This window comes from Pelodiscus sinensis, chromosome 1 (assembly GCF_052426305.1).
Source record: "Pelodiscus sinensis isolate ZL-2025 chromosome 1, ASM5242630v1, whole genome shotgun sequence".
Taxonomy (NCBI): Eukaryota; Metazoa; Chordata; order Testudines; family Trionychidae; genus Pelodiscus; species Pelodiscus sinensis.
Window position 1 is genome coordinate 83,450,014 of NC_143052.1, and position 22,105 is coordinate 83,472,118.

Sequence of the window (22,105 nt, forward strand, 5' to 3'; positions counted from 1 at the left end):
TGGCTCCCTCCTCTGCTCCCCCATCATAAAGTCCCTAAAAAAGCGCAAATCGAACTCCAGCCCGCGCACACAGAGGATTACGGTAGGGAAAACCAGCTGCTACAAGAAGCCCCTATGCAAGGGAAGGGGCGTGGCCTTCTAGCTCCGCGAGGGTTGCGTCACTAGCCACGCCCCGTCGTTCGGTCTAGCCAATCAGCACCCGACTTTTCCGTTCGCGCGCTAGCCCCCGGGCCCAATGGGATTCAGGCTTTCGTGGGCGGGCAAAAGGCGGGAGGTCAGCGCGCACTCCCGGAAGCGAAGGAGCGGACGTCACTTCCTGGCTTTCTCTCAGACTCCGGCGGGCGCACGTGCGGCCCAGCGAGTAATTTTTGTTTTCAGCGCTGCCTTGTGCCAGGCCGCGTTGCCATGGTGAGGGGGGCCGCGCCGCGAGGCGGGTGGGATTGCCGGGGGGGGGCGCCCTGGGGTGGGTGAGGGGCGGCAGGTGCCGGGGGAGCCCTGGCCGCGCTCGCGCTGACCCCGCTGTTGTGGTGACTCGCAGAGCTTGCCCCTGAACCCCAAGCCCTTCCTGAACGGGCTGACGGGGAAGCCGGTGATGGTGAAGCTGAAGTGGGGGATGGAGTACAAGGGCTACCTGGTGTCCGTCGATGGCTACATGAACATGCAGGTCAGTTGGAGCCGGGACGCGCCCCCCTCCCCCGTTGGCCCCAAGGGCTCCGGGAGACCCGCCCCCCTCGCGCAGCCTGGGCTTGCGGAAGGAGTTCGGGGGGAGACGGGGGCGGCTCAAACGTGGGCGTGTGGGGTTGCCAGCTCTCCCGGACCGGATGCCATTGCCGCAAATGGTGTCCGGTCCTATCTTTCGGGAGAGTTGGCAACTCCGTTCCGTGGGGAGTCGGGGGGTGCCTATGACAAGGTTGTTCAAAAGGGGACACGGGGTCCCCTCTGCGGCGTGAGGGTTGTTCAGGGGCCTCATAGCGGGGTCGAGGGCATCAGAGGTGAGTGACTTGCCTGCTATCAAATAAGACCTGGCAGAAGTAGACCCAGATCTTACTGCTTCTGCACTGCCTAGTTCTATGTGGAGCCACCTACACCCTTGCTCCTGCAGTGCTCTGTGCAAGGCAGCAGCATCTCCAACATGAAGGTATGATTGGCTTGAGAACTGATGAAAAGGATTTACACAAAGTTTGGTTTGTAGACTAGTTCTAAAGCAACAGACCATATTTTGCTATATATGGCACACTCTTCTGGTCAGATTCTTCAATGAAAAGTGAAATATAATGAGCTACATGCATAATAAAAACAAAGAGTTCTAATGAGGTACAAGTTACTATTAAACAGACCCAGTTTCCCAAAGGGCCCAGTAGTCCTTGTAGAATGTCTTTAGCCTGACAATAGTTTATTGATTGCTGGCTGAGAATTTTCTTCAAACAATTGTGCTAATGTTTTGTTCCTTAAAGCTTGCAAACACAGAAGAATACATAGATGGTGCATTGTCTGGACACCTTGGTGAAGTTTTGATAAGGTAATTATCAAAATAGATTATTTAGTAAGTTATGTAGTGGATGTATTACATTTGTAGATGGACAGAACTCTTCAATTCCTTAATAGTCAGCCTAAAACAGTCTGAAAATTTGCAATATTAAATACTTTAGTTGCAGTTTCTAATTCTGTGCTAAGCAATTTCTGGCAGATCATAATAAAAATCATACTGGTTGCACCTCCCAAAACTGGAATTCTCTGGTCCAGCCAGACCATGGAAGTTCCTTCATCAGAGAACTCTGGTAGCCTAGTGGCAGGAGGGTAATCCAGGAGGAGCAGGGCTGAAGCAATGGGATGGGGCAGAGGTTAGGGCTGGCAGCAGCCCACAGCAGTGGAGCTGGAGCCAGCAGTTTCTGATAGCCTGTGGCACTGGGATTGGTCAGGGTAGCACCTGGCAGCGCAAGACTGGGACAGCAGCAGGCAGTCTGGCCGGGGCAGCAGGGCCAGCAACCCAGCAGGCAGCCCTGTCGGGCTGGAGGTAGTCCTCCATACCCGTTCCCCCCCCCACCCCCCCCTAAATCCCCAGCTGGCAGAGTCGGCGGCTGGGGGCTATGGTAGGAAACTTTTCTAGTCTGGCAACCTCCCTAGTTCAGGATTGGTTAGGTCCCAAATGTGCTAGATAAGAGATGTTCAACCTGTATTATCAGGGGAGGGAAGAACCAACTACAATACCCATTTCATAATTTCTCCTTTTTGTAACTTCTTTCATATACATAAATAAGATCCCAGATAACCAATGAATCTTTTGTCAATAGTTGAGAAAAATCTTACCAATAATATCAAGAAGTTAATTAGGCACTGAATAGTTTCACAGAAATGATGGGTCTCTAAATGAGGAGAGGTAGCAGAGACTCCAGTGAGTGTATGTGTCTGAGGAGGTAGAGTGGATTTTCAAAAGAGTATCAACAAATTTTTGCATATATATTAAGGTCCAGCTCCTGCAACTTTATGTGCTTGAATAGGGATGTTAGTGAGTAATTTGAATAGTTGTATAACTACATCAAATTCCAGTGGTTGCATGACTATTTGATAGTCCCCAGGGACTATTAGAGGCAGCAGCACTTGGTGGCAGCAGTCAGTGTTCCCTCTAAGCACAGCTTCATAGGTGATTAATAAGCTCTACCCAGGCTCAGGGAGCTGACTGAATGGGTGGGGATGATTAATCACCTGTAAAGATATGCTGCAGAGCAGATTAGAGGGAACACTGACAGCAGCCCCTGTCTGCAGGGGGGCTGAGCTCTCTTTGTTCACAGAGAGCTTGGACCTCCCGCAGATAGGGGCCACTGCTGCAGAGCAGCCTCCATTTGCAGTGAGCCTAGGTCCACTGTGGAGAGGCTGCTTTGTGGTAGCTTCTTCTGTGACACCCGCTCCTCCAGGTGGCTGAGCAGGTGACTCCACAGAGCGCTGTAGGAGGCAGCAAGAGTGGGAAGAGGCAGATGGGTCTGTGGATAGCCAGCCTAACAGCCTGCTCCCCATGCATACTGGCTCCCCTCTGCCCCCTCACCCTCTGTGCAAGGCAGCAGTGTGGGGGTGGGAGGGAGGAGGCGGATCCAGTGCTCATGAGGTGCCTGCTTAAAGCCAGCTCCCGTTCTCCCCCCCCCCCCCCCCCCATATTCCACTGTCTCTAAAGTGGGGGGAATACATGTAGTCAAAAGGATTAACTAATAAGCCCAGGCTTATTACTTAATCATATAGTCATCTGCTCATCGACATCCCTATGCTTGAAGTTAAGCATGGGCATCTGTTTATAGAATATGGGTGTAAACAAATGGATGTAGAGTATAATGATTTGCCATTCTTCATTTCTGTGTTACAGTAGACAGTTGCAAACTGAACTACTTGGAAAGCCTTTGGAGTGTGGGATCACCAGTAATATATGTTAACTGGTTGGACTGATAAAATTGGTGTTTGGAGGGTTTAAGTAAATGGCCCAAGTTCAATTTAAAAAACACACCACTTAGTTTAAAGCTAGTGCTTATGTGGGGAAAGTCAGAACAAAATATACATTTAAAATTAAAAGAACTTCTGATTTATTTACAGATGTAATAATGTCCTGTATATCCGAGGAGTAGAAGAAGAAGAAGAAGATGGGGAAATGAGAGAATAAGTTTGTATATTTCTGGAAAATAAAGATACATTTTTCACAACTTTTGTTAAGGCATCTTAAGAGTTTTATGGAAATTTGTACAGTAAAACTTAACTCGTTACTATTTAGTGTTTTCTCGCAGAGGGAAACTTAACTATATAAACCTATCTAATTTAAAGTCTAACTTTTTAAATGTTGTTGCAAGATTAATGCTAGAGAGGAAATCTTTTGCTCTGAAACTGAAATAAGATTACATAGATGATATTTTAAAATATTAATGTGTACTATATTCTATCCTTAAAGGTGAATTATTGCATCTAAGTGATTTCCTATGGTACATTTTATAGTTGTGCCACAATCCTGTTGATATGACATTGCTTCACTTTATGTAGCCTATTTCCCTAGTTGTACTGCAGTTATATTATATAGCAGTTCAAAAATGAATCAGGATTTTTTTGTGCACTTGTAAACTACTGTGTTTCTAAGCTGACTACACTGGAGTGTACTGCAGGAATTGCGGGAGTGGTATTTTTGTTAGCTGAATGTAGTAATAGGGTGTTACAGAACAAGCAGTGAAGACATTCTAGGGTTTTTTTTCCACATGTGATGTATTAAGTAGGCTTGCTACATATACTAAGGATCTCTGCATTTTAGTGATAACTCCTTTGTTACTAAGTTGTGTTAACTACAGTACAGAATATTAATCTTTGCTCTAGATGAATTGAATGGGAAGATATAGCTACAACTTGGTATTGCCACCTTTAAGGAAGTATTGCCAGGTTAAACTCAAGTGAAAAATAATATGTCGTCTTGATTTTTTGTGCTGGTCTCCTTCAGGCTTGTCTCCTTTTTGATCTCTGGAGGCTGTGAGCGAAATACCAGTTTTCTTCCCAACTGAAATATTGGAAAAGGGAAATGTTGAACACTGAAAAGTACACATCTATGCAGACTCATAGTTTTATAATAAAGTCTATTAGTAGACTATGAAGGCTGCATTTGAAATACTTCCATAGCTCCATGTTGGGTGTGAAGTTGCATTATTCCACAATAATTCCAGGAGTTGTTTTGCCTTTAATTAGGCAAAGCCTCCTGGATTATGTCTGCTGTGCTACCTATAGGGAAAATACAGTCTATAGATCCCAGTTGCTGAGAATAGTAACACAATAGAGATCATCCTCAGCTGTTGCACCTTTGCATTTTTCCGTGGAAGTCAACAGAGCTATGACACCTTACAGTAGGTGAGGATCTGTTTTAAGGTCTCCTCTTATCCTTAGGTCTGCCATAAGCAGAACTTTAGTTTGGTTTATAGCATCTAGATTGTTGCCTACAAGTAGAGCCTTGTAAATCTGCCAGTGTCTGCAGCTTTTTTTTTTTTTTTTTTTTTTTGCTGATATGGATGAGGATACCCATATTTGCATATATTTGTGGCTCATTTTTGTGGATACAGATGTGGATACAAATTTTGCATTGACGTAGGGTTCTACCAGAAGTATAACTAGATCAGTGGTGGGCAATCTGTGGCCCATTGGGGTTCTCTGTGTGGTCCATAAGACATTTTGTTTACTATTGCCCACACAGGGTTGCCAGATTCCACTCGTTTCCATCCACTTTTTTTTTTAACTGGTATTGCTAAAGTGACACGCATGTAAAGCATGGGCATGTGAAGCATGATGATTGCACAAACATTGACTAAGAGCCATGTGCTCCCTCTGCATCAAAGTGCTGCTGTAGTTCAGTTAGCATACTCCACAAACTCTCTGTACACAAGTGCAGTTAGAAAAACTGCCCCTTCCCAGAATGCCATCTTGATTATGAAAATCTTGCGATCTATTGCGATGGCAGGCTACTCATGCATCTCACTCACTAGCCTAGGTTTCCTCTTGCTGAAGTATATTTTAAAATGCAAAATGAATAAAACTGATAGTTGAGGCAGCTTTTTTTAAATCTAATGTTGTCCTCAACCCTTGCCTTCACTTTTTGGCAGAAGTTCACAGCTGCAGAAGACAATGGCCCTTCTGAAACTGTCATGGCACACTACATCCAAGAGTTAACTACTAGAGGAGAAGGATGTGAGAGTGCTCACACTGCCAGAAAGTACAACACATAACAGGCTATAAGCACCAGCTACTTGCACAATTCCCATGGCAGTAACACGAGTATGTAGTACTTATTTCCCCCTTTGTTGTGGTAGCATACTGCCTTTTATTCTGCCATTTACAAATGCCTTAATGAGTAATTTCCTAGCATGGGTCCCAGCTTCAGGCTACAGAAAGGATCCCTTGCCCACTTTGGCAGAAACACCTCCCAATCCTAGTTTGTCAGCAGGCCTGACGATACAGCTATTACTAATATTAAAGGTACAGAACACCGAGAAACTGGGATCTATAGACTGTATTATTAAAGGCACCCAACTTTAACAATATCCTCTGTCTCTGAAAGTTTTACCTGTTTTTGTTATATGTGCCTTGAAACAATTCCTTGACACATTTAGAAACCGTCTGTTCTTCAGTTTACTCTAATAACTTGTACTGCTATTACAATCAGTTAAGACTGGAGCTTGCAAACACATGTACATCATTTTACTTGTAGATGTTACCCTTGTACACAAGCTTTTGCAGGGCCTTAGTTTGTCCCTGTGAAACTCATTTATCAAAATAAAAAAGTGCCTGTTAAATCCCAAAAAGCAGAAGCACTCACAGCTATTACACCTGTGTAATTAAAAAACAATACTTCAAATTATGTCCCTCTGAGGCTGAAATTTAAATCATGCAATTAGGAAACCACATATTTTTATATATTAACAAAGGGTCACAAAGTCTCTCTCAATTGTAGCAATGTGATACAATGTAACTGAAAATTAATTACTTGTATATCATCTTAGATATGTGATTAGTGTTACTGCATTTGCTTCATTATATAATTAAGATATACAGTGAGAGAAGACTAAGGTTGGGATGGTAATGTTCACTCAGTTTTCTGATTTTACACTGGCTTTTGGCAAATTATATACTGTAATTGAACCCTACATTTACAGACCTACTCAGTTTGTGTAGTCCCAGGATACAGAAAATTCTAACCAGATAATATCTATCTGTCCGTCTATTTAGTTTAGAAGTGTGCTTCTGTGAGTCTGTTTGTTCAAGAACTCCTAAACAGTAAGAACTAGGACCACCAAATTTGGCATGCAGCTTCCTCTTATCCTAACATAAAGCAAGGTCAGGACTTTGTTGTGCCAAGAAAACAGGAAGTGCTGGGATGGTACCGTTTTCCATAACATAGAAAAGGAGAGAGGAGAGATGTGAAAGAGAAAGGCATAGAGAGGAGGGCCATGATACTGAGAGTGGCAGCTGATGGCAGGGAGAGCTTTATGCAGTGGTCAGTGGGGACAGCCACATGACCAAGAGTGGCCGGTATGGCTGGGGCTCTGCCATCTTGCCTGCCACCAGACTGGTTAAGCAGCCCCTTCACCCCTCCAGCTTGGAGGAAGAGAGCCCTGCCAGATGGGTTCCCCTGCCTTGAGCTCCCTCCCTCCAATCCTCACTCTCACATACCTCCATGCCTCCTCTGCCCCCTTGCCCTAGCTCTGCTCTGATTCTTCACCTTACCCTGACTCCTGCACTGTCCATACTGCCAGCCCCCTGCCCTGAGGGACCCAGGCAACTCTGGGTTAGTCTTCTACTATAATTTATATTGCAGTTGTGTTTAAAGCCATGCAAACAGTTCAAGTATCAGCCTCTTGCCTTCTGTGCTGATTTCTGACTACTAATGATGTGACCTCTGGATTATATAGTGAATACCTTAAATTCCCCTCAAACACTTGTAAGTACTATTTTACTGAAATACTCAATTAGTTATTGCTCAAAATAAGGGCTAGATATTTTCACTTAATCCACTAATTGCCTTCTTGCATATTTTAGTGTTTAATATTGAGTTTTCTCCAAATAATAGCTCTTATTCAACAAGGTCTGTCATCAAAAAATGATAGTGAATTAACTATTTTTAGTGATTTACTATTACTGCAAATTTTGTAAATTAATGATAAATAGTGTTTTTTGTTTTAGTTGTAATGACATGCAACTTTCTCTTCTGCACAGGAAAAGTAAAGCTAATACCTATGGGTAACTTTAAATGTGCTATAAAGGAACAGGATTTTTTTTTTTAAATACACATGATCTCGGACTTCTCAGAAAAAAATAAACTAAATGCAAACCTTCTTTTTCGGGGCTGCAGTTGCTCTTTCCATAGAACACTTCAGTCGTTCTTCCTGAAGTTTAATTTCTTCTCTCTTTTTTTCTTCACGTAACCTGCAGTGGTGAAAAGTGAATTTTCTGGTGACTCCGCAGGTGTTGATAGGAAGGAAAAGGCCTGAACCTTTAACACAAACTTTTTGCTTCCTTAAATTTAATTCCAGAGGCAACAAACAATAGTTTGAAACAGTGTGACTAGAGATTTAGTTGCACAAAATACCTCAAAACACTTGAAACTGAAAATTTGCGGAAAAACTTTGGGATGAGATGTAAAGTTTGTAAAAAATTTAAACTGCTCAATCTGAATATCTGTTTATACATCTGAGTCCATTAGTTCAAAAACTCCTAAAAGGTAAGTGCTAGGACAACCAAATTTGGTATGCAGCTTCCTGATAGTATAACAAGGTAAGGGTTTGGTTGTGCCAGGACATTGGGATGTGCCTGGAATTTGATAGTTTCTCTTAAAATGGAAAGGGAGGGGTCTGGTAGGAGGAACAGTTAGGCTATGTCTGCATTGCGCTCTCTTGCACAAGAACATATGCAAATATTGCACCTCATTTGCATACTTAATGAGCTGCCATTTTTGTGCAAGGGCCTTTCTTATTTTCAGGCAGAATGGCTCTTGCGCAAGACTGGATTTTTGTGCAAAAAGGAGCTGTATAGGTGGCTCCTTTTTGCGCAAAAGGCCCTTGTGCAAAATGGTGGCTCTAAGTATGCAAATGAGGCGTGGTGATAGTCACTGTTTTGCCTCATTTGCATATTTTCTTGCGCAAGAGAGCGCAGTATAGCCCTCATATTATAGAATGATCACAAGGAGGTGGTAAGGGGCCAGAAATGGGGACTAGGACAGCTATAACCTCATTGGGTCGGGAGGAAGCAGCTGTCCCTTTCTCCACCCCTGTCTACTATATATTTCAGAGTTTGTCTATTTGTGTATCTGTCCCCCAATTAGGGAACATGCATCCTTTCCCCAGCTGCTTGTCTTGGCTCCTGACTGGATCCTTGAAGCAGGGTGGCAGGTAGCTGTGCATGCTGCTGCCATCTGCAGACACTGCCCCCACAGCTCCCACTGGCTACAGTTCCCTGTTCCTGGCCAAGGGGAGCTCCGGGAGAGGAGGGGGGACGGTGCCTGCAGGCAAGAGCAACACACACAGATTGCAGGCAAGAGCAACACACACAGATTCCCTGTCCTCTCCATTCCCAGGGGTCACAGAGACATTCCAGGAGCAGCATGGGGCCACAGCAGGCAAGGAGCCTGCCTTAGCCCTGCTGTGCTACCAGAATGGTAATCCCACAAACTGGATTAAAAGCTGTGATGGGCTGGATGTGAATCATAGTTTTCCCATTCCCTGCACAGGAGTACATGGGAAATAGGGATGATACAATCAGGAGAGAGGGCTGCATAATTTCATGTACACATGACTTAATTAGCATAATTAATTTCTGGAAGCTGTTAACTGAACTTGAGTGTCATGTCAGTACATGTGAAATAAATTAGCTTATGTTGGGAGCCATACAGCCCAGTAGGTGGCTGCTTTCTGGAGAGGTGGGCTGTGTGCCACAGTGGCCTGGGGATGGTCTAAGGCAGAGGGACTCCACGGCAGGCTAGGGTAGTAGAGGCTGTGCTGCCCGTCCCCGGGGATGGGGTGCTTGCTGCCCCCCTTCATTTGTGAGTATAAATGTCCCTGCTTCCACACCCCTTCCTTTCCACTTTATGCGAAAAATCACATTTCATGCACGTCCTATTGTCCTGGCACAGCCAAACCTTGATTTTGGTTTAATTTATGATACGAGGAAGCCGCATACCAAATGTTGTGGTCCTAATTCTTGCCATTTAGGAGGAGTTCTTGAATAAACATACTCACAGATGCACAAACTCTCTAAAATATATAGCAGATGAGCTACGAACTGTATATAAAGGTGACAACTATCAGGCTAAAACCTTGCCTTAGCCAGGGACCTGAAGGAGAGGGAAATGCTGCAGGACACCTGGGAAGGTCCCGAAGCTGTGGCAACCACACCAGTGGAACTCCACTGGGTAAGAAAGCTAGCTACTGCCTAACAGTGGAAGCATAAGTAAGCTACCTATGATCACATGCTCACAATCATCAACAATGCTCACTGGTCTCAGATCTCCATCATTATTGGCCATCACAAGACAGGAAATGTTTTAACAGGATGACACACACCTCTCTCCATCTAAATTAAACTAATGCCACAGTATGGTAATAAGGGATATTTTGCTGCTGGAATTGCTACTTTTGAAGACATAATGCATGATCACAAGTGGTGAGGACCTTAAAGTTCTATTGCACTTTTTGCAAAACAGAAATGTAGTGAAACACTTACCTGTCCAAATCTGACTTTAGATAATTACACTAGGCTTGCCAGATGCTTTCACCAAAAATCCCAAACATGGCAAGAAAAAAACTTGGTTGAGAGCGGGAGGGAGAGACCAAACTTGTTGAGAAAAAAACACCACCACCCGGGAGAATAAAAAAGGTCGATGCACCTTTTGAATCCTCATGCTCTTCGCTTCCCCACACCAGACGCGGCAGGGAACAATGTCCCCACCAGCCTTCCATCCAAGAAAAACAGAAAATATTGAAGATTTTACATGTCTGGTATTTTCTTTTTTTTTTTTACTGGACAGGGGCCAGAAATAATGGCCGGTCCAGGCAAAACCCAGACATCAGGCAACCCAAAATTACACTGATACTTCAAAAGGCATTTAAGATATGCAGTATTAGTAACCATGTTCCACTCCACAAATGGCTCATTCAGTCTGATTAATTGATAACTCATGTTTAGTTGCGTGTCCCCCTCCTCTTAAGGTGTTTTATCAGGTTTTATGTCAGCCCTTCAGAGTCCTGTATTTTACTTTTACACACACACACACACACACACACACACACACACACGTGTTTTAAAAAATTTCTGTAAATCACTTTGGATATTTTAAATAGAGAGGCAGGGTAAAAATATTGTAAATAAATAAATATACATGTGTATAGATAACAGGCCCAAAATATATTAAATATTTTTTCCACTTCTAGGGTGCAACAGAGTAGCAGTTTCTCAGTGTACAGTGACATTATTTAGATTAGGACAGAAAGCAAACACTAACATATCCTCTTGAAAGATATATTGGGAGGGGATGAGAAGCAGTAGAAGACAGACAGAATGTAACTACTCAAATTGGGCTTTGATTAGAACAAGTTAAATTGAACTCATATTTTTTTTTGAAAGGGCTATAAAATATATATATCATGCTCAGATGTGGGGGTAGTTGGCATATCCACCCAAAAGTACAACCTGTCTCTTCACATAATGCTGAAGTATTAATTAGTAATGACTCAGAATAAAAAATGGGCACCCATCTACATTACCATCCTTGATTTTTTAATGATATTGTTTTGATATGGGTTTTATTTATTCTTTTATGTGGTGGGTGTACAGTAGACTGCAAATTTTAACTTACCAAATGTACAATATTAAGAGAAAACAAAGAGGCTTATCAAAATTCTAGTCAAACTAATGTAGCTAATGAATGAAATGTTTTATATATTAATTAAGTAGCTGATATAATGAACAATTCCATAAGGGGGCAGTACAATACAGCTATTCAAAATATCAGCCATCACACCATAGTGTTAATGCAAAAGTGTCACTTAAACAAGATGGTACTTTGCAACAATGCAGTAGAATTCTTTATCATTGTTAAAAACAGTGAACTCAAGTTTACTCACTTTACAACAGGCTATCATGTAGAGAATCAAAGCTCAAGCTCCGCATTTAAGCACTGGGTTCCTAAACGGGGGGGGGGGGGGCATGAAGAAATTCCAGGGGGTGCATGGGTGAGGCGACCCAACCCCCACTCCAAGTTATGCTGTTATTTTTTTTTCTACACGTTTTACTGCTATTGGGGGTGGGGGAGGGGCGTGAGGGTTTCTCAAAAATCAAAAAGGGAGTGTGATGCCGAAAAGCTTGGGAACCACTGCTTTAAACCCTTATGCATGTCTTATGAAGAAGTTTTTATGTTACCAGATATGAGAATGCAACATATGTGTTCAAAAGGGCAAATCAGCTTTTGAAAAAATGGAAACTGTTTGAAAAAATTACCAAAATAACAAAATGAGCTACTGGAGAAAAACTACTTGCATTACATCAGATATGTTTGTTCTTAACTTTCATACAAAACTCCTTAAATCAGTAATAAATTTTTGATGACTAGACATGATTGTCAAGGCAAGAACATAATATGCCTGCCAGGTCTTTTATCTGTTTTTGTGGGTAATTTAACACAGGGATAAAACATGCTGTAAGTGCTTTGATATTTATATAACTTTGGAATTCAGCTAACATTGATACCAGTTTCTCAGATAGCTATTTCCTTACGGCATCTTATGGTATCACACAATAGTAGTACCTTTATTAACGGATGTATTATCTATATGCCCACAGCCTAAGTCAATGCACTTGCACTGCTGTGGTCACTGCATGAATACTGTGTCTAGTTCTGTTATTCACATTTCAAGAAGGATGTTGAAAAATTGAAGAGGGCTCAGAGAAGAGCCCTGATAATGTTTTAAAGCATTAAAAATCATGCTTTACAGCAATAGACTCAAGGAGCTCAATCAATTTAGTTTAACAAAAAGAAGGTTAAAGCTGATTACAATCTATGTATATCAGAATGGAAAACAAATATTTAATAAATGGGCTCTTCAGTTTAGCAGAGAAAGATATAACATGATCCAATGGCTGGAAATTGAAACTAGACAAATGCAGACTAAAAATGTACATTTTTAACAATGAGAGTAATTTATCATTTGAACAACTTACCAAAGGTCATGGTACAGTATTACATTTTTAAAACCAAAATTCGATGTTTTTCTAAATGATCTGCTCTAAGAATTATTTTGGAGAAGTTTTTATGGGCTGTCACAATAGTCCCTTCTGGACTTGGAATCGATATGACTAGATTCTGAATAAAATGGTACCACTCATATGTGTTTTGGCAGGATCAGCAGGGCCTTAGTCCCTTGGCCCTGGTCTACACTAGGACTTCCATGTTGAAATCATCCCTGCGGAATTCAAAATCTGTACTACTGCTTTTCATCAGGAGTAATGCTAATTTTGAATTAGTTTTTTTTGAAATAACAGTAGTGTGGATGCTCTGGTGCTGCTATTTCAAAATAATTACTCCCCAGAGTAATTCGAAGTAAGTACTTCCTAGTGCTTCCTGAGGCTCTACGTCTGTGGCAGCGTGTCCACATTAATGGAGCCTGCCTCATGCTAATTACAAGGCATCTCCTTAGTGTGGACATACCAGTTTGAGTTTGTTAAATCGGGAGTTATTAAGTCGAATCCTAGTGTAGACATGGCCTTGCTTCTGTGAAAGTAGTGCAGAAAAGTCAACATGCTCAGCCCCTCTCATTAGGAAAAGAATTTCTGCCTTATGGAGCCAGTTCCCCTGCTGATTCATAGCAAGGAGCATATCTCCCTCAAATCCCTTCCATCTGGGTAGAAAGTGCTTTAGAGGTCTGACACATGCTAAAGGTAAAAATTGCATTCTTCCTCTGCTAGAAGAAACTTTAGTGCACCAGGGAGCCTTTGGTGCACTAAAGTTTAGAACAAGTGGAAGCACTGGGATTTGAAGGACATTTCCAGCTGCAAAGAAAAATCTGCTGTTATTTTGAAAAGCCAAATTGTGATTTTGTGTGTGATGTTCTGAATGTAGTTGACACACCCTAAATTATATGGGCTGTTGGTGTTCCCAAATAGCCATCCGGCATGCAGCTGGGGAGTAGCCATAGCTCCACTTTGTTGTTTTTGTAATAGATCATCTAAAATCAACTCATCATCCTGAAACATTTAAATGTAACCTTGTTTCAACAGACACACCTGCTACGTCTACATTGGCACCCTTTTCCGGAAATGCTTAAAACGGAACAGTTTTCCGTTATAAGTATTTCCGGAAAAAGCGCATCTACATTGGCAGGATGCTTTTCCGGAAAAGCACTTTTTCCGGAAAAGCATCCGTGGCCAACGTAGATGCGCTTTTCTGCAAAAAAGCCCCGATCATCATTTTCGCGATCATGGCTTTTTTGTGGAAAAGACTACTGTGCTGTCTACACTGGCCCTTTTCTGGAACAGTTTTTCCGAAAAAGGGACTTTTGCCCGAACAGGAGCAGCATAGTTTTTCCGGAAAAACAATGACGATTTTACATTAGATCGTCATTGCTTTTCCGGAAAAGCAAGCGGCCAGTGTAGACAGCTGGCAAGTTATTCCGGAAAAGCAGCTGCTTTCCCGGAATAAATGGCCAGTGTACACACAGCCCTGGTGTATTAACAGAAAAAAAAACCATTTAGCTGTTTGTATTTTTATTGTAATAATAATATGAAAATGTCAACTATGACATGCCAATATATCATAGTTAAATATTTAACCCTTGACTGAACTTCCTTAACACATAAAATAAAGGAAATGCAACATTCCAGAAATGCTTAGAACATAATAATATAATTGGGGACTTTTATGCTATTGGTGTTTTTCTAAAATAAATATTTCTGAAGGGTTTAGTCTATTAACCAGTTTCTTTTACAGTTTTTGAAAAATATGTGTGTGTTCACATTAAATGAACTGTTTTTCTGACCTGTGGTATACTCAGCTTTGGAACATAGTGACATCTAAAAAAGAAGTGTTTGGCGAGATGTTTGCTCCCTTCTGAATTCCAACTCTGTATTATCTCACGGGCACTATTAGCATAAAACATGCTATCCCTAACACTATGGGCTCGTCTACACTGTCCCCTTTTCCGGAAGGGGCATGTTAATTTCAGCTATCGTAGTAGGGAAATCCGCGGGGGATTTAAATATCCCCCGCGGCATTTAAATAAAAATGTCCACCGCTTTTTTCCGGCTTTTAGAAAAGCCGGAAAAGAGCGTCTACACTGGCCCCGATCCTCTGGAAAAAGCGCCCTTTTCCGGAGGCTCTTATTCCTACTTCGAAGTAGGAATAAGAGCCTCCGGAAAAGGGCGCTTTTTCCGGAGGATCGGGGCCAGTGTAGACGCTTTTTTCCGGCTTTTCTAAAAGCCGGAAAAAAGCGGCAGACATTTTTATTTAAATGCCGCGGGGGATATTTAAATCCCCCGCGGATTTCCCTACTACGATAGCTGAAATTAACATGCCCCTTCCGGAAAAGGGGCCAGTGTAGACGTGGCCTATCTGTTTATAAAAAGGAAGTAACAAGAAAAAAATTGCTGCCAGCATAGACCTAACTTCTTCCCATTGAAGTCAATAGAAATTTTAAGACTGATTTCTACACGAACACAGCTATGCCAACACTGAATGTTTTTGAAAATCCCACCTGTGGTTATGAATGCTAGTCTTTTTCTTTATCATTGCTTTTCTGGGTGAAGTGAGAAATCAACCACTGCTAAAATGTATTGATTATAACCAAGCCTAGGGACAATATATTACATTGCAGACAGAAAAACACATTACAGTGCTTGGAGGCATCTCAAAGGCTTTGTTTTCACTGCAAAATAAAGGTGTGTTCTTAACTCCAGTTAAATGCTAGTGAAGACACAGCAGTTTATAGTATTCACATGAGTTAGCAGGTTGAGGTAAAGACAATTGGGAGTCTAATGTTTAAATCAACCTGCTAATGCATGTGAAAACTACCAACTGCTTTGTTTTCACTATGGTTTTACCTCAAGTTAAAAACTCGTTTATTGGGGGCGAAAGGAGTATTGAAAATAAGGCCTTAGGGCTGTGTCTACACTGCACCCCTTTTCCGGAAAAGGGATGCAGATGAGACAAGTCGGAATTGCAAATGAAGCGGGGGATTTAAATTTTCCCCGCTTCATTTGTATAAACATGGCTGCCGCTTTTTTCTGGCTCGGGGTTTGCTGGAAAAAAGCGCCAGTCTAGACGGGGATCTTTCAGAAAATAAAGCCTTTTCCGAAAGGTCCCTTATTCCTGATTTTAAGAGGAATAAGGGATCTTTCGGAAAAGGCTTTATTTTCCGAAAGATCCCCGTCTAGACTGGCGCTTTTTTCCGGCAAAGCCCCGAGCCGGAAAAAAGCGGCAGCCATGTTTATACAAATGAAGTGGGGAAAATTTAAATCCCCCGCTTCATTTGCAATTCCGACTTGTCTCATCTGCATCCCTTTTCCGGAAAAGGGATGCAGTGTAGACACAGCCTAGATGTCTGATGTTGAAAACACAAAAGGTGCACAAGGCATGACCAGTCATTTTACTACGTTAAAAGTACAAAACATGTTGCTCCTATTGTCATGCTATGTAGGTAAACATCTATTTTATGCACAACCAAAATATGTAGAAACATACGTTGTCAGAACTTCCACATTTTGCAGGATTAAGACCAATATTGCTAGTCAAATACTCTGTCTGTACAAAGATTGTTCAGAATACAAATCAGGAAAGACCTTATTCATTTTAAATATACTTGGCATTTACTTTACCTTTGCCTTCTGTCTTTCAACTTAATTTTCTCAATTGCATCAATATTGTCTTTTGGAACTGACTCCAACAATTCACAGAGTTCTTCAATTCGATTCTCTATTCTTCTCAACATCTGAATGGAGTTAATGCTTGATGCGTCTACTTTTCCAACACTAATTCTGTACACTTCTGCAACCTTTTTAGTAAGTGAATGCAGCAGTTTATCCTGAGGTTAAACACAAGCAATTATGTAAGCACCTAAAAAATATTGTATGAGTGAAATCTGAACATAATAGGATTTCTGAAAATTCCTTGAAAGCAACACACAATAAACATGCACATTTATTATCAATGTGGCACTCAAATGTGATCACATCAGTAAGAGGAAGATTATTGTGTGATGCAGAAGCATTTTAAACATATGAAAAACAACGAATATGTAGCCATGGATTTCAAGGAAATCTCACCATAGGATTTTTGTGATAAATACATCTGTCTATCCTTTCCTAAGTTATGGTTCCGATTCAGCAGAGTACAGGCAGTCCCCGAGTTACGCGGATCCGACTTATGTCGGATCCGCAGTTACGAACGGGGCCATTCCTCTCCCTGGTCTCCAGCAGACCAGGGAGAGGAAGCAAAGCAGCGGAACACGTGGGCAGCGGACAGGGTTGTCCGCTGCCCACGCGCTCCGAGGCTTGGCTCTGCTTTGTCCCCCCCCCCCCGTCCCCCTGGTCTGCAGACCAGGGGGACGGGGGGGGGGCAAAGCAGAGCCAAGCCGCGGAGCGCCCGGCCAGCTGACAGCCCAGACGCGTCTGGGCTGTCAGCTGATCGCGCGCTCCGCGGCTTGGCTCTGTTTGGCTCTGCTTTGCCCCCCCCTTCCCCTGGTCTGCAGACCGGCGGGGGGGGGGGGCAAAGCAGAGCCAAGCCGCGGAGCGCGCGATAAGCTGACAGCCCAGACGCGTCTGGGCTGTCAGCTGGCCGGGCGCTCCGCGGCTTGGCTCTGCTTTGCCCCCCCCCCCATCTCCCTGGTCTGCAGACCAGGGGGACGGGGGGGGGGGCAAAGCAGAGCCAAGCCGCGGAGCACACGGGCAGCGGACAGCCCAGACGCGTCTGGGCTGTCCGCTGCCCGTGTGTTCCGCCGCTTCGCTCCCCGTCCCCCTGGTCTGCAGACGGCGCGTCTGGGCTGTCCCGCTGCCCCCGTGCTCCGTGGCTTTGCTCCGGACACCTGTGGTACAGCAGCTGGGGCGCTGCCAGTTGGTCCCGTAGCGCCTCTCTGGGCGCTACTGGACCAACCGGGCAGCACCCCAGCTGTTCTGCCCCAGGCGTCCTGATTCAGTCACTGCTGGTCAGATTCAGCAGCGGCTGAATCAGGATGCCTGGGGCAGAGCAGCTTGGGTGCTGCTGGGTTGGTCCAGTAGCACCGAGGAGCAGTGGCGCTACTGGACCAACCCAGCAGCACCCCAGCTGCTCTGCCCCAGGCGTCCCCAAGTCAGCCGCTGCTGAAACTGACCAGTGGCTGACTACAGGAAGCCCCTACCTCGGGCTTCCTGGAATCAGCCGCTGATCAGTTTCAGCAGCAGCTGACTTGGGGATGCCTGGAGTTCTTAAGTTGAATCTGTATGTAAGTCAGAACTGGCGTCCAGATTCAGCCGCTGTTGAAACTGATCAGTTTCAGCAGCGGCTGAATCTGGACGCCAGTTCCGACTTACATACAGATTCAACTTAAGAACAAACCTACAGTCCCTATCTTGTACGTAACCCGGGGACTGCCTGTACTTACACCTATGCATAAGTATTAGGAATGTAAAAGTATAACCACTTAAACAGTCAACCAATACGTATGAGCTTATCAATTACTGTAAAGGTTTTACACAAGCTCCTGGCCCTGCTCCTGGGGAGCTGGCTGCCACCTGGTGCTGTGGGCTCTGCAGTATAAAGCTTGTACTGCAGTGCAGCCAGTTTCCCGTTAGTGGGGTTAGCAGCTGGGAGCTGGCTCCCAGTGTACACTGGCTGTGCTCTAGGAGAGCCAGCTATGTTGTGCGCTCTGCAGTAAAAGCTTTATACTGCAAAGCCCACAGTGTGTGACCACTGAAATTTTCAGTGGTTACACGGTTACCTATTTAACTGCTTTTTAACATCCCTAATATGTATGTATCAGTGGGACTTCTCACATGCTTAAAATTGGGCATGTGTTTAAGTCCCTTGCTGAACTATGGCCCCTAAGGGCAGCCCAGGGGTCACTTGCAGCAGCTACACTGAGGTAAAAACTGTAGTTTATCCCATTTGCATTAGGATTTTATAATGTGTTATCTATCTGTTGAAATCTGCCTCATTATAAATCTTTTTTCTGGTGTAGACATAGCCTGGGACCTAAAATGTGGGTTTCTCTCACAAGAGATCAGTAGCAACAACAGCGACAGCCTCATAGTGGAACACCCCATCTGTTTTCTGTTTAAAGGCGGACGCCAAATGCTCTAAAATGTACAGTTACACAAATTGCCTTGAAATATGATGTGCTTCGTGGGGCATGGGATAGTGATCCAAATTTAGGGTTACTGGATCAACTGATTCCTGAAAATGGAAAATACAGCTTTTCTTAAGGTCAGCATATTTTTACCATACTTTTTTTCACCCTCCAGACCTAGGGATCAAACCAGGGCTCTGAGCCGCACCAAAATGATCTCAATCATTGGACATTTATGTTAGCTGGTGCATGGCATCCATAATCTTTGACAGCAAAACTGAAAGCAGTAGTGTTGAGATAGCTAAGCTTTCAAGTTAGGCACATGCCTAATGCACAGGTGCTAAATGGATTACACAGACTATATATGGACATAGTAACCAACAGGGTTTCTAGCTTGCCTGTTTTTTCTGCATGTGGGGAGCTGAATGGAATATACTGTAGCCACTGAACCTGACTTACCCCCCAGCCAGCTTCAGTTTGAGTCCAAGCATGGGCAAAAATCTAAGCAAGATTTTAGCACTGTGCCATCAGACCTTGCTCTGTTGGTGATGCATGAGAATGCTTGCTAGGAGGGAAGCAGTGGTTGGCCTCTAGAATGGTCTGCCAATGATACTATTAAACGGTCCATCTTCCTAAAGTCCCGCATTCTGTCAATGTAGAATGCCAAGGCTTTTCTTACGTCCAGCGCATGCAGTGTCGCTTCTTGCATTGAGGTATGGGGTTTAGGAAAGAAGCATGGTAGAACCAACGGTTCATTGATGTGAAATTCAGAAGAGACCTTTGGAATAAACGCTGGGTGAGCTCTCAACGTCACTGAGATTTAAAAAAAAAAAAAAACTGTATAAGGAGACGAAGCCATGAAAGCTGCTATCTCACTGACCCTACGAGCTGAGGTAAGGGCTAGGAGAAACAAAAGCTTGATGGTAAGTATGTGTAATGGAACCGTGTCTAGAGGCTCAAAGGGAGGATGAGATAAAGTTTTGGGTATTAGAACCACTGGGGGAAAAGTATACAACAGCGACCTTCCCCAGTGAAGAAGGAAGGTGTCTCCTAGTGAATGATGTCCTATTCCAGCTCTTGAACAATAGGTGGGGCATTTTGTGTTGTTTCCCGTCGCAAACAAGTATATTGTCGGAAACCCCCACCGAGCAAATATACGGCTCAAAACCTCCGTGCAGATTTCCCACTTGTGGTCGTGAGGGAAACGCCTGCTAAGTGAGTCCACTATTAAGTTGTTGACACCCAGGAGATAGGATGCTACTAAAATGGTGTTGTTGTGACTACACCAATTCCATAACCGGACGCTCTCCACGCATAGAGAACGAGATCGGGCGCCTCCCTGCCTGTTGATATAAAACACGGTTGCCATGTTGTCCGTCATGATTCTGGTAGTTGTATCCCGTATGTGGGACTGAAAATGCTTGCAAGCATGTCGTACTGCCCGTAACTCAAGTACATTGATATGTAACATCATTTCTTGAGTTGACCAGCGACCTTGAATTGTCAGGTTGTCCATGTGCGCCCCTCAGCCCACAAGGGAGGCATCTGTGGTTATTTGCCTTGTAGGTTGTGGGCAATGAAATGGGATGCCCGTGAGAAGATTGCTCGGCGTGGCCCACCACTGAAGAGACTCTCATACATGTTGAGGTACCACCACTGATCTGTGAACGCTGTGTTTTGCTAGACTGTAAATCATGGCCAACCAATGCTGGAGGCAGTGAAAACGTAACCTTGCGTTCCGCACCATGATGGGGGAAGCTGCCATGTGGCCCATCAGTTGTAAACAGATGCGTGTAGGAATTGTCGGAGCATGCGTCACAGTATGTACAAGGTCTTGGATTGCCACAAAACGTTCCGTCGGTAAGTATGCCTGTGCCACGGTTGAGTCTAGCCATGCACCTATAAAAACCAGGTCTTGAGATGAAATCAATGATGACTTTTTTACATTTATGAGAAGGCCAAGGGATGCAAACTTGCTGGATACTGCCTGCACCATATGACATGCCTCCATATATGTTGTGCCCCTTACAAGACAATCGTTCCAATAAGGGAATATTGTCACTCCTGTCCTGCGTAAATGGGCCGCCACTACTGCTAGGGTTTTGGTGAAAACCCTGGGGGCACATGCCAGTCCGAACGGTAGAACCCTGTATTGAAAATGTTTGTTCCCCAATTGGAATCGAAGAAAACGCCTGTGAGCCACGTCAATAACGACGTGGAAATAAGCGTCCTGCAGGTTGAGGACTGCAAGCCAGTCTCCTTTGTTTAATGATGGAATGATAGTTGCTATGGTCACCATCTTGAATCGGTGTTTTCGAAGGTGGCACTTTAACTTTCGAAGGTCTTAAATGGGTTTCCAGCCTCCCGACTTCTTTGGTGTGAGAAAATATCGGGAGTAAAAACCTTTTCCCCAAAACTGCTTGGGTACTCTCTCTATTGCCCCGATTGCGTGCAAGCGACGAACTTCTTGTCTCAGCAGCTGCTCGTGAAAGGGGTCCCTGAAAAGGGACAGGGTGCGTGGGGTGGGAGGGGGAATGGAGAGAAAGGGAATAGAGAGGCCGGATTGTACCACCTCTAGTACCCATCTGTATGTGGTGATGTTGGACCACGGATGGTGATATGATTTCAGTCGATGGGGAAAGAGATGAAGAGTTTCGTTTTCCGCATTGACTATGGAAGGCAAGCTTGCATCCTCGACAGAGAAGTCAAATCTGCTGATTGGCTGAAGATTGATTGGCTGAACAATTTTGCTGGGGCTGTTTCCACTGAGGACGTTGTCTAGGGCGCTGATTCTCTGAAATACGTGTCTGTTGTCTGGGAAAATTAAAATCATATTTTCGCTGATAAGGGTAATAGCACCTACGCTTAAAGGAAGGCATGTACATCCCCAGTGTATGTAGGGTGGTGCAAGAATCTTTGCCTGAATAGAGGACTTCGTCGGTGTTTGCTGCGAAAAGCTTAAGCTTTTCAAAAGGCAGATCCTCAACTTTGCTTTGCAGCTCCTTTGGTGCTCCTGCAGACGAAAGCCATGACGATCTCCTCATTGAGATACCCGTAGCTGTTGCCCGTGCCGCTGTGTCAGCCACATCCATTGCAATCTGCAATGCAGTGCTACATGCTGAGTATCATTCCTGTACTATTGCTTTTAGGAGTGGTTTCTTAGTGTCTGGAAGATGATGTAATAATTCCACTAGCTTCGAATAATTATCAAAATTGTGGTTTGATAAATGGGCTGAGTAGTTTGCAATGCATAATAGGAGTGTGGCTGAAGAACAGACCTTCCTACCAAATGTATCTAATTT

At 43.9% G+C, this 22,105-nt stretch overlaps 2 protein-coding genes across 3 annotated transcripts in view; one reads left to right on the forward strand and one right to left on the reverse strand.

The window, feature by feature from the left end:
• Positions 1-274: 274 nt before the first annotated feature.
• SNRPF (small nuclear ribonucleoprotein polypeptide F) lies at positions 275-3,683 on the forward strand. The gene is made up of 4 exons (XM_006118289.5): positions 275-408; positions 539-664; positions 1,455-1,519; positions 3,577-3,683. The coding sequence occupies exons 1-4, from the start codon at positions 406-408 to the stop codon at positions 3,641-3,643; spliced, it is 261 nt and encodes an 86-aa protein (XP_006118351.1). The 5' UTR covers positions 275-405; the 3' UTR covers positions 3,644-3,683.
• Positions 3,684-4,123: 440 nt separating this feature from the next.
• The window catches only part of CCDC38 (coiled-coil domain containing 38), a 64,768-nt gene continuing 46,786 nt past the window's right edge, over positions 4,124-22,105 (reverse strand). For both annotated transcript variants that reach the window (XM_089780425.1, XM_089780423.1), the window contains 3 exons: positions 16,360-16,565; positions 7,833-7,926; positions 4,124-4,516 (listed from right to left, as the gene is read on the reverse strand). In XM_089780425.1, coding sequence (XP_089636551.1) covers positions 4,409-4,516; positions 7,833-7,926; positions 16,360-16,565 — 408 coding nt within the window. In that variant the 3' untranslated portion in view covers positions 4,124-4,408. The remainder of the gene's footprint in view (positions 4,517-7,832; positions 7,927-16,359; positions 16,566-22,105) is intronic.